The 12,183-nt window shown below is 55.1% G+C and overlaps 1 protein-coding gene across 3 annotated transcripts; it reads left to right on the top strand.

Moving 5' to 3' along the window:
• Positions 1 to 1,291: 1,291 nt before the first annotated feature.
• Positions 1,292 to 11,574, top strand: LOC108928606 (calcitonin gene-related peptide type 1 receptor-like). 3 transcript variants are annotated; one of them, XM_018742612.2, is made up of 14 exons: positions 1,292 to 1,419; positions 3,385 to 3,459; positions 4,361 to 4,514; positions 4,887 to 5,025; positions 5,362 to 5,472; positions 5,658 to 5,770; positions 5,865 to 5,956; positions 6,098 to 6,224; positions 6,500 to 6,653; positions 6,743 to 6,803; positions 7,286 to 7,352; positions 7,917 to 8,135; positions 8,280 to 8,321; positions 8,473 to 11,574. In XM_018742612.2, the coding sequence occupies exons 2-14, from the start codon at positions 3,407 to 3,409 to the stop codon at positions 8,689 to 8,691; spliced, it is 1,551 nt and encodes a 516-aa protein (XP_018598128.1). In that variant the 5' UTR covers positions 1,292 to 1,419; positions 3,385 to 3,406; the 3' UTR covers positions 8,692 to 11,574. The 3 variants fall into 3 exon arrangements, with proteins under 3 accessions (XP_018598128.1, XP_018598137.1, XP_018598119.1); XM_018742621.2 differs by lacking the exon at positions 3,385 to 3,459; XM_018742603.2 differs by lacking the exons at positions 1,292 to 1,419; positions 3,385 to 3,459 and adding an exon at positions 3,890 to 4,149.
• The last annotated feature ends 609 nt before the right edge of the window (positions 11,575 to 12,183 follow it).

The raw sequence follows: 12,183 nt of genomic DNA, 5'->3' as shown, positions 1-12,183 counted from the left end.
AACACCTTATTCACCAGGGTAACTTACACTGCTAGATACACTACTTACACTGGGTCACTCATCCATACATCAGTGGAACACACACACACACACACACACACACACACACACACACTCTCTCTCTGTCACTCACACACTATGGGTGAACCTGAACAGCATGTCTTTGGACTGTGGGAGGAAACCAGAGCACCTGGAGGAAACCCACGCGGACACGGGAGAACATGCAAACTCCACACAGGCTGAGCGGGGATCGAACCTACGTCCTCTCGCACCACCCAGGTGCTGTGAGACAGCAGTACTACTCACTGTGATGCTGTGTCCCCCCCCACACATACACACACACCAAGCTATTAAAAGACAGCAGTTAAATTGGAACAAGTATCTGTGAAGTGTGGGCGGAAACCAGAGCACCTGGACGAGATCTGTGAGAACACAGGAGAACATGAAAGCTGCACGTAGATTGAGTGGACCGAGAGGCCCCAGAACGATGGTGTCCTGCACACGAGCCTCTTCTCGACATCACTGGAACCTGTGCCATGAACACGAGCGCTGCAGGTCATTATTGACATGGCTATTAATGCTAGCGACTTTAGAGAAGAGCTGGGGCAGTCAGAGTTGCCACCTTGTAATCCGGGGTCCCGGGTTCGAATCCCCCTCCTGCTGCAGGAGCCTCGATGAACAAACCTAACAGTACAGTATGAACTTATAAGATGCAGTAATTTAAAAATTACCCTGCTGTGTATATGGGTGAATGAGTGCAAGTCACTTAATGTACAAACACGGCAAGTTTCTTTGAGGAAACGACACACAAACAATTTGTTTGTTTGTTTATTTGGCGGCCACCCAAACGCAAGGGGGCGGTATTGTCACAGAAACACACACCGCGTTCCCGTTGTTACTGAGCGAAACACACTTTTAGTTCTCATCGGGTTTCGTTCTCCTACTCGTACTCGGCACTGGGACCTGATCTGTATCGAGTACTCGGTTATTATGGTCATTAATAATAATGGGTAATCATGGGTCATGATACTTACAGTCAGGTAATCCGTCGGTACAGGTGAATGTATTAACGCTTGCGGGGGGTCATATTTGGACTCTTCTGTGAGCCGAACACTGGCAAAAAGAAAAGTCCCCAGCTAACGGTTACTCTCATCTAATCGGTATTTGGTATTTGGTATTTGAACCCGCACAGCACACTCTCTAGCGGGGGAGGGGGCGGGACCAGACGAGGCGGGAGGGGGGCGGTTCGTCGCGAGACGGGGGCGGTGCGTGCTGTAAGAGGAGCGGCGGCGGTCCCGCGCGCAGTCGTCTCGCACGCGACCTCGGGGCGATCGGACGCGTATGTGGGATTCGAACCCTGAGCGCAGACTGACAGGTAGAGACACAGAAGAGAGACGGGATTCGCACATCAGCGAGAAGGTGAGTGTGTGTGTGTGTGTGTGTGTGTGTGTGTGTGTGTGTGTGTGCGCGTGCGTGCGTGCGTGTGTGTGTGCCTGTCTGTTTCTCGCCCCACCGTCTCCCCTTTCACACACTTCCTTACATCGATTCATTTCATGAACACTTTTGTCCAAAGTGACTTACAGTGTTGAGCTGCTGACAGTTACTCACCTATTCGTAGAGCAGGGTAATTTTTACTGTATAGTGTATTACTTGACACAACCGTAACCGGTGCGCCACCTGCTGCCCCACGGCCTAAAAGACGAACGCGTGACACTCTGAGCACGCAGTGTGTACGGACCGCTCGAGCGTGATGGTCTCAGGCGGCCCGAACGCCCGAGCTCACAGGCCTCGCTGTGTCTGGGGGTCTCGCCGTGCTTCGGGGTCCCGCGCCAGGAGGAAGGAGGAAGCTCGGTGCGACTTCGGGCGGCAGCAGCGAGTCGACCACTTGTGTGTTTCACGCTAAACTCGATGTTTCTTCTTAGTTCTCGCGCTCAGGAACGTCTTCCAGTGATGAGCGACAAGAATGAAGGGAGTGTGTTGAGTGTGAGCGTGCTGAGCGTGAACGTATGCCGTGTGGCTGAACCTCGCGCTCCCACGGAGGTTAGAAGAGCCGTACAGCTATTTGAAAAGGTTGGACTACAGGAGATGGTTCATAGGAAGCGCTCATAATGACGAGCAGCTCGTCGCGTGTGCTCCTGTGTGGCGTCTCCGAAAAACCCTGCGCTCTCAAGCAAAGAGCGTTTTGGGAACTCGACGTGATGGACAGGACATTTCCCTGCAGAGAAGCTCCTCTTCCAGCATTTGAGTCTTTCTACAGCCGTCCAGACGGTTACATCTAATGGGTCCTCAACTTGGACGGGTTGACCTCGTCTCTTTGGTGCTTCTGGTCCTCAACGTGGACGGGTTGACCTTGTCTCTTTGGCGCTTCTGCTCCTCAACGTGGACGGGTTGACCTCGTCTCTTTGGCGCTTCTGCTCCTCAACGTGGACGGGTTGACCTCGTCTCTTTGGCGCTTCTGCTCCTCAACGTGGACGGGTTGACCTTGGCTGTTAGGCTCATTGTCCATGATGTAGCTGTTTGCTTGCTGCAAAAGTCTCTCAGTGACGTTCCTCAAGGCCAAAGCTCCTGTTCCAGCACTTTACTAGGCAGGAAAAGATGACTTGGGTCATAATTACATCCTGACGAAATACAGAAAAACGATTTAAAAATAAACATTAATAGGCGGTTGAAAAACGAGATCTTGTCAGTTAGGAAGGTCCTTGAAGCCATAAGGAATCTGTCGAGATGGTTCACATGGGTGAGTAGTAGAGTGAATTACTGTCCCTCGATCACTCAGCACACCTTGAGAAGGAGTTGTAGACCCGTCAGGGGACGATACATCGTGACCAAACACTCAACGCTCTGCAAAACCCATCGAAGCCCGAACCCTTGAAGGAGGAAGGCGAACGCACGAGGAATGGCACCCAGGACTAAGGTCGTGACCCTGACAGGGCTGGTATAATTGGGGGTGTAAATGGTGAGCAGCTGACAGCCCCTCCTCCGGGCTTTGGCTTGTCCACGGAGCGGTTGGACCCCCGACCTCAGGAGTCCCAGCTGTGTCTGAATCTGACCGTCTACGTGTCGTTCCTGAGGACAGCTACACGCGTCCTACACGTGCGTGTGTGTGTGTGTGAGACCCAAGGCCCACGGGGCGCTCTTACACACTGAAGGCACACACACCTACGCCAATGGCCTGGTGATTCTGCACTTCGGAACCAGGGCTGTCTTGAGAAACCGGGCTTTGGATGTAGTCTTTTGACCAGGGACCTGAACCCATGACCAGAAGGGTTGAACACCTAGTAGGAGCTCAGTGTGCTTGAGTTAGTCTCTAAATGAGAGCGAAGAGCCTAGAGATGATGTCCCCAAATGCTGAGAATGATTGAAAGTGACTCTTCTTTATTCTAGTGACTTTATTCAAGGGACACAAATGCATGTGGACAGTTTGCTGCCGGCAGAGAAGAAGGTCGTTTCCAGCGACCGGTGAGTCGAGCTGAATCTTCTCTCCGCGTTACAGTTCAGCTGGAGTTAAACCTTCCTCAAAACCTTGTTCTTGTTTATCCAATGTGCCCCTGCGGTCACGACTCGAACCCAAGAGGCGCAGAGTGTGAGCTCTGTAAGACGAGACGCTCTCAGTGCGCCGTGGTGTCCCACCTATCGTACCCGGGGGTGGAGGGGGGGGGCACACAGCTTCTCCATCTCTGTTGGGCTGGAACTGCGTGAGGACTGAGATGACAAAAGGTTTTTGAATGAATTATTTCTGTTCTTTGCTGTCAGGCCTAAAGACACTTATTGTGTGACGTTTGTCCGCTGAGTTCTTTACTCTGATTTACCTATTTGTTCAGCAGGGTCATTTTTACTGTATCCATTCAGGTAAATACCTTGATCAAGGTACTTCGTTAGGAACAGGGATTCAAACCGGGACCCTTCTGAGGTGAAGGTGATGGCTCTAACCACTGCGCCCCGTGCTGGGCCTGTTGGAGCTTATTTACCGGCGTGTGTGTTTGCACACCTGGACTGTGGGCGGAGCCAAACTGCGTTCAGCTTCTGTTCCTGTTGAAAAGCCGTGAAAACGCACTTTCCCCAAAACAACGCGCGTCTCCCAGAGCAGCACAGAATGTCGTCACGCCAACGGGAGCTCGGTTCTGGATGGAGACACAAGACTCGCGTTCGGTCCGTTCCTCTCAGTTTTTACACATGTGACTGTCAGTACTGAGATGATCTCAGCAGCTGGATGATTCCCTCCATCATATCTGTCACTCTCAGCCACAGTGGACGTGTGTGTGTGTGTGTGTGTGTGTGTGTGTGTGTGGGCGCGCACACGGCTGGGGCCAGGGGTCCTGTGCTGTTCACGCAGCAGTAAATCCCTCACCTCCGTCTGCAGGACGCTCAGCGCTCACGGTCCGACGGTAGAGCTGACGGCGTCGCCTCCTTACCGCGCCTTTCACCACAGCTCAGCCGAGTACACACGCGAGCCACAGGGGAAGATGGACAGGTGGTGGACGGGCCCATCCCTCGTCCCGATCTCCGTTGGACTGGTAAGAGTCCCTCGTTCACGTGAGGCAGCTCAGCCCACCTGTCTGTCCCCGGCCAGCGAAGACAGCGCCCCCAAGTGGGGATGATGGGAAATAGTGTAACACTCTGGGACGTACATTTACTCTTTTCTCCAAAGCAACTTACAGTCTTAAGGTTACGATTATTGTAAACATACAGTTATTTACCCATTGATACAGCTGGGTAATTTTACTGGAGTAATTTAGGGTAAGTCCCTTGTTCAAGGCTACTCCAGCTGTAAGTGGGAACTGAACCTGCAACCTTTGGAGCCAAGGCAGTAACCCCGACCACTGCACTACCGGCTGCCCCCGGTGTCGCTCCAGGACGTCCTCATGTTGTCGTGTCTCCCGGAACAGCTACTTGCGACGGCCGGCGCCGCGGCCAACCACACGGAACAGACGCAGCTGCACCAAGATGTGACCAGGAACAAGATCATCACGGCCCAGTTCGAGTGCTACCAGAAGATCATGAAGAACGCCGGGCGTGGTCGAGAAGGTATGGCGCGTGGTGCTGGAGACAGAGTGATTCGAACCCCGATGGGCCAGCCGGACCTCAGGGGGCGGAGCACATGGCGCCTTCCTCCTTTAGGTAGGACGTCATTGGCTGGAGCTTGTGCTCCGTGAGGAGCGGTGTTCTGTGGAATTACGAGAAGCCCAGCACAGGTCCTGTGTGTTTTGAGACTTTTCCAGGCCACCGGGGTTCGTGCGCGTATACACACACGCACACACACATGCGCGTGCGCGCTCAAATGCAGACGCGCAGTCGGCTGCTGGGGCTGAAAGAACCCCCCCAGCAGTTAATTCACAGCGGTGCTGCTCTCCCCTCTCACAGGGACTATGTGCAACAGCACGTGGGACGGCTGGCTGTGCTGGGACGACGAGAAGGCGGGTTCCACCTCGCACCAGCCGTGTCCCGATTACTACAATGACTTCGACACGTCAGGTGAGGTAGAAAAAAAAAAAGCTGCCCCTCCCACTCCCTTGCAAGCCCCACCCACTCACCCGCTTGCCCCATCTACTGGCCCTTTTCCCCGCCCCCATCGCTCAAGCGGGCCTTTAACCCCCCCCTTGCAGACAGATGCAAGTGAATGAACGCACCCCCCGCCCCGCGCTCTCGTTTGCCCTTAGAGATGGCGACGAAGATCTGCACCGAGAGCGGACACTGGTTCCTCCACCCGGAGAGCAACAGGACCTGGAGCAACTACACGAGGTGCAATAAGCACACGATCGAGAGCAAGATGGTACGTTGACCGCGGAGGAGGGGGACGCCGCTAACAGGCCGCCGCTGACCGTCCGCTGACGGTCGAGTGACCGCTGTGTGTTTGTCTCCCGCAGACGGCGTTGAACCTTCTGTACCTGGCGCTCATTGGTCACGGCCTATCGCTGGCGTCGCTCTTCATTTCGCTCGGGATTTTTTTCCATTTCAAGTACGTCAGTAAAGAACAAATCATCTGATGACCTTTCAGGGTCATCGAGCCTCGTGAGCCACCGATACGGAGGAGTGCCGTTTTCTGGCGAAAGGCGCAATGGATTGAGTCATGACACGGTTTTGCCGCATTTCCCTGCAGGAGTTTGAGCTGCCAGAGGATCACCCTCCACAAGAACCTGTTCTTCTCGTTCATGCTCAACTCGGTCATCACCATCATCTGGCTCACAGCGGTGGCCAACAACCAGGAGCTCGTTCAGCAGAACCTCGTGAGTCGCTCGCCCGGCACTAATTACCTGGGGACGGGGGGGGTCGCGGCACTCGGAGCCACTGGCTGTGGGCGGAGCCCAACCCCGACCCCTCCTCCACTCTAGTGCCCTTGACCAAGGTGCTTATCACCCTGCGGTACAAAAGGAGGAATCACTATGAGTAAGTCGTCAGTGGCTTTGGAGGGAAGCGTCAGCCGAACGAATGTGCGTGGATGTCGATCGGCTCACGGTTCGAGGGACTCCGGGCCGTGACTCCGACACCTCTGTGCACACAGACCAGCTGCAAGGTGTCCATGTTCCTCCACCTCTACCTGATGGGCTGCAACTACTTCTGGATGCTCTGTGAGGGGATCTACCTGCACACGCTCATCGTGGTGGCCGTGTTTGCCGAGAAGCAGCACCTCATGTGGTATTACCTCCTCGGATGGGGTACGTTCGCGCGAAGGCGCTCGTGTCGCGGTGCCGCCGCTGGACCGCATGTGCGCTGCACCGTCACTCGGACCCGTCTTCTTTTGCAGGGTTCCCGCTCATCCCGGCGCTGATCCACGCCGTCGCCCGCAGTTACTACTACAACGACAAGTACGTTGCGTGCACCTCTCTTTGTTCACACGTTCGTTCCGGAAGTCTCCGAGACGCTGGCAGCTGCAGCGGTTAAGGAACTGGACCAGAAAATAACAGCAGGTTCCAAACACCATAAGGCAGCTGCTGTTGTACCTTGAATGTACGAAAGCAGAGTTGCTTCAGCAAATATCCCCAGTGCTTAGAGCTCGGAGGGCACGGGTTCGAATCCCGCCTCCTGCTGTAGTGCCCTTGAGCAAGGTACTTACCCTCCACTGATATGGTAAAAATTACCCGCCTTTGTAAGTGGCTCGGTGTACAGACGTCACAAGTGCCAGAGAGACGGATAAATGTGAATCGGGCCAAACGCACGTGTCGTACACACACGGACTGGCTGACGGTCGCTCGCGTGTGCTGAGGTTCCGTTCCGTTCCGTCACGCATTAAACGTGTTTTTTTCTGAGGGAACTAAACTGACCGTGATTTTCACTTTCTGCCCTGCAGTTGTTGGATCAGTTCGAACACATCTCTGCTCTACATCATCCACGGCCCCATTTGCGCTGCTCTGCTGGTGAGTCTGTGTGCGTGCGTGCGTGCGTGTGCACGAACCTGTTCCCGACCACATGTGCTCACGGTCCTCTGGGCTTTTCGTTTCGCTCTCGCAACGGACGGTCGCTGGCTGGCTGGCTGGCTGGCTGACTGGGTGGGTGGGGCAGCGTTTCGGTGCAAACTGGACCATAACCAGCACAGCCCATTAGAGAAAAGTCCTGTTTGCAGGACGTCACATCATTCTGTTATCTTGTCCTCAGCCAGAACTTCCATCTGCAGCCATGTGTTCAAAGAGAAAAGGTTACGAACACACAGGAAACGCAAAGAAACATAAGAGCTCGGAACTTTGGATCAAGTATTAAAGAAATTAATTGTTGGCACTCATAATATCTCCCTAAAATTGACCACGTTCAGTGGGGGAAAAGCTCTCAGAGGGCAGCCGGTAGCGTAGCGCTTTGAGCTGCTGCTTTTTTACCCGAAGGCCACGGGTTCGAATCCCACCTCCTGCCGGTACACCCTTGGGCACGGTACTTACCTGAATGAGCCCGGTACATGCCGACACTCTGGTTGCGCCTTCGCTCTGCAGGTGAACCTGTTCTTCCTGCTCAACATCGTGCGAGTTCTCATCACCAAGCTGAAGGTGACGCACCAGACCGAGTCGAGCCTCTACATGAAGGCCGTGCGCGCCACCCTCATCCTCGTCCCGCTCCTGGGCATCCAGCACGTCCTGCTTCCGTACAAACCCCAGGAACGGCAGGCGGCCGAAATCTACGACTACGTCATGAACATCAGCATCCATTTCCAGGTGGGAGTCGTGCGCTTGGCGAGCTCCACTATCGACCCTTCGGGCGCCGCGTCAATCCATGAGCGACAGGAGGCCACGAGGTGCGCTGACCTCCGCTGCGTCCCTTGCTCTCGTACTGACCCTTTGTCCTCCATGTGTCCTCAGGGGCTGCTGGTGGCCACAATCTTCTGCTTTTTCAATGGAGAGGTAAGCGACTCGCCTTTCGGTAAGGAAACCCCGGTTGCAGAAGGGCCCTCCTCAGCAGTTCCGCCGCAGCCGATCCGTAGAGCAGTGTCGTCTCGAGGACGTTGTGCAGCGTTGACCTGTGAAGAGACCCAACCGTACGTTCCTTGTCCAGGTGCAAGGGGTCCTCAAGAGGCACTGGAACCAGCACCGTATCCAGTTTGGCAGCACGTTGTCCCACCCGGACATCCTGAGGTCTGCTTCCTACACCATCTCCACCATCAGCGAGGTGCACGGTTGCTACAGCTTCGACGGGCACACGGAGCACTTGAACGGAAAGGGTTGTTATGACACCAAGACCGCCATCTACCGGTCGGAGAACCCGTTCGCCTGAGGCGGCGCCGCCGCTGAACACCAGAGACAGCCAGCGGCCACCTTCAGCCCACCCACCTGGACGTCCCTGCTGCACCGCGGACCTGCGCCCTCGTACCCCCAATGGTGAACACCCCGTAGCTCACGAATCGGGCCCTGCTGGGACCTTCATTCTTTCTGTGAGTTACAGTCCAGCGTCTCGCAGCTCGAAAATCCACCGTTAAGCTGAGGCTGCGGAGAAGGACCAGGACCCCCTGGCGACCCCCTTGAGAAAGCTCATGTAGAGAGCTGATGACGATTCTTGCTCATTAGTGGCATTATCAGCGCGCTGGTGCCGTGTGCAAGATCACCAGCTGCTCCTCAGACCCTGGCGATCTCGAACCTCCTCGAACCCACCGTGAGCAGAAGGAGGAACGTGCACAGCACCGTGGAGGTACATGGGCAGCACTGGAGAAACACTCCACGGCTCCTCCATGGCTCCTCATGGTCTCCATCGGGCATCGCGCTCAGCTACACGTTACTGTGTCTTTCATTCTTGCTGCTCTGCCCCGGTTGTAGCTTTCGTGTTCTGGACAGACCCGTGTCGGGCCACGCACGGGTCGCTCACGTGACACGATGTCATCCTGTTCAGTAATGACTGATTGTGAGGAAAGATCTCGAGGGACCGGACCTTCCCAGTAATTTTTCTAAGTTGGCCTTGGTTTCGGTGGCACGTTCCGTTCAGCAGACGCTCTCAGAAGACACGGGATGGTGCGGAGGAGACGTGGAGCTCCAGGCCGCACCTCCCTCTAACATGCTACAAGCTCCCGTGACGTGCGAAGGAAACACGTGCCGCGGGTTCGCCGCATCGCGCCCTTGGACTCGTAGCTTCTTCCTCGCACGGGGCTCTCGGCTCAGAGCTCCGTCTCGCCGCCCCGTCTGTCGGGATGGTCTCCGCACCTCCGGCGAGTCGCTCGTCACCACGGAACTGGGACTTTTGAGAAAGCGAGGGGGGACCTGTACCGTTCTTCATCTTGATCGGACACACGGTGCGTGGCTTTGCCCTAAACCTGGACATCTCCGTACCATGGTATTCGAGCAGCCTGCGCTTCACTCCACTTCAATAGTTTGAGCTTCTGCGAAAAGCAAAGTCGTCCTCTTGGGCGGTCGATCTCGCCCTTCCCTGCATCACTTTCTCTGGGCCCGTTTGCTGATGACTGAGCGGTTTACACTGGACACAAGTGAACTGGCGTCACTCCTCGTTGGCTCTTCCCATTGTTCTGTTTGCGCTCTGATGCGCACCATTTAGCTGCTTGTACAGAAGTTGTACTTTCTTACTGATGGCTACAATGAAAAGGTACTGCTGCTGTAAACTCGACCGCAGCACAACCGCGTGCGACTCCAAAGCCGCAGTCCCCGCTCTCCGGTGCTCAGTATCAGCAAACAGCCCCATGTCCTGCATTCTCAGACACACTTTTACTCACGTTTTCACAACTAGGAAGTCGGGCTGCGTCTTGCAGTCCGTGGTGTCTTAGAATCGAGTCACTACGGTATCAGTGCGGTAAAGCTGTCGCACGTACGTTCACTGAGCGCTCTGTCAAACGGCATTTCATAGCACATAGTAGCAGCAGCTTGCTGCAGAGCACCGTTAGAGCGTCAGGCGACTCTCTTCTCTGTTTCTCCTCGATTCCTGTTCGGACCACTGTGACGCAGCACATGTCATTTTCCATTCTGGTCGCGTCACTTAATCCCCTGGACCGTACTGCACCGTACTAGACCGTACTGCACCGTACTGCACCGTGCTGGACCGTACTGCACCGTACTGCACCGTCCTGGACCGTACTGGACCGTACTGCACCGTACTGCACTGTGCTGGACCGTACTGGACCGCACTGCACTGTGCTGGACCGCACTGCACCGTACTGCACCGTACTGCACCGTGCTGGACCGTACTGGACCGCACTGCACCGTACTGGACCGTGCTGGACCGTACCGGACCGTACTGCACCGTACTGCTCACCTTAGTTTATTTTTGAAAGTCCAAATGCTGGAGAGAAGCCTGCTCACATTCAGACGTTGTAAATCTTGTAAATATGTTTGTACATGAATGACTTGAAAGGCCGTGCGTGTGTGTGTGTGTGCGTGTGTGAATTAGTACTGTAGCCGAGTGGTGTGTGTGCCTGTGTGTACCGATGAAGTCGAATGGAGAGCGAGCCAATGCTATTTATGATGCCCGGGCCATAAATACGATGAACGGAACCACCGTGGACGCACGCACCACACTGTTGGGAGAAGAGGGGTGGAGCTCTGGCAGGAAGGGGCCACGCCTCCGCATATTGATGCCAACACGGAACGTACCACGGTGCAGATTTTTGGCTCCGACCCTCAGCTCTGTTTGTTCTTGGGGGCGAAGCCATGAAATCCAACACAGATGGTCTAAACGATCCGGTCCTGTCTGTTGCCGCAGCTGATTTTGGGGGATCAACTGTTTACTCTTGGAAGTATCTAAACACTGTATTTCTAGAAGACTCACTGAGCTATATTTTCAAATATGTGTAAACGCTCTGCATTGGAGCCGCTCCACGTACGCGATGTACCGGGGCACCGTCCAGGGCACCGCAACGGCACCGTGCGTAACGCAGACTGCGTGGAAGGGCGTTGCTGACGGCCGCTGTCCCGTCGTGCTTTGTTCTCCGTCTGGCCGGTGGAGTGTTTCCTGAGGACGGCGACCGTGCGCCTTGACCGCTGTACTGCAGCTCGCTCTCGAACCCAGACCGCTCCTGGGCCCTTCTCTGCTGTATGAATGTAACTCCTGTATTTTCAGCAAATGTGTTTCCTTTTTCTCACTGAATGTGGGTGACTTTAATGATGTGCGCACTCACATGTGCGTTCTGTGTACATTATCATGCCTTTATAAAGCATTATCAGCCAACCTGTGACGTGTCTCTCCTTTAACAGCAGCGTCGCATGAAAGCGTGAGCACATTAAAAATGACATTTTCCGCACGCTGACTGGTTACTGCAGTCTGACGGCTGCAGAAGGTTCTCCTCCGGTCCAGCTGTACGGCGAGGGCCGCGTGGCCCGTGAACCCCGTCACCCGTACCTGCCCGGTGCGACCTGAGACAGGCGTGTGCGGAGACGACGGGCGTCCCACCAGCTTGCCTGGGCGCCGCCTATTGCATGAGTGATGAATGGGCAGGTGGCGCTTCCCAGCTCTGACTCTCGAGCGTTGTGGTCCGTGTCGCTCCAGCAAGACCACAGAGCACTAGAGCTTCGGGGCACACGGTGAGCTCAGCTGTCTTTGTGGAAGCTGGAAGCCATCTCTTGAGTTTCCTCCAGCTTAACGAAGGAGATCCACAGTGTCAACATGTGCACCCACATGGTGTCCCTACGGTGTGTGGTCCACGAGCTACCAGACTTGTTAACAGACAGTTGTAGACTAACATGTGCAGCAAATCTCAGCCAACTGATCACGTACTGAGTTCAATATATGTTTATAGAGCGCTCGTTTCACCAGGGTGACACAGAGCAAAGT

Source organism: Scleropages formosus, chromosome 12 (genome assembly GCF_900964775.1).
Source record: "Scleropages formosus chromosome 12, fSclFor1.1, whole genome shotgun sequence".
Taxonomy (NCBI): domain Eukaryota; kingdom Metazoa; phylum Chordata; class Actinopteri; order Osteoglossiformes; family Osteoglossidae; genus Scleropages; species Scleropages formosus.
Note: the sequence above shows the minus strand (reverse complement) of the source record. Positions and strands in the feature narration are given on the sequence as shown.

What these genes read in the sequence shown, in the direction of transcription:
- LOC108928606 (XM_018742603.2), top strand. Translation starts at nt 4,094, where the DNA reads ATGTCGTCACGCCAACGGGAGCTCGGTTCTGGATGGAGACACAAGACT. An exon ending in CAATGACTTCGACACGTCAG is followed by an intron (nt 5,473 to 5,657) that starts GTGAGGTAGAAA and finishes GTTTGCCCTTAG; the next exon opens with AGATGGCGACGAAGATCTGC. An exon ending in AGCTCGTTCAGCAGAACCTC is followed by an intron (nt 6,225 to 6,499) that starts GTGAGTCGCTCG and finishes CTGTGCACACAG; the next exon opens with ACCAGCTGCAAGGTGTCCAT.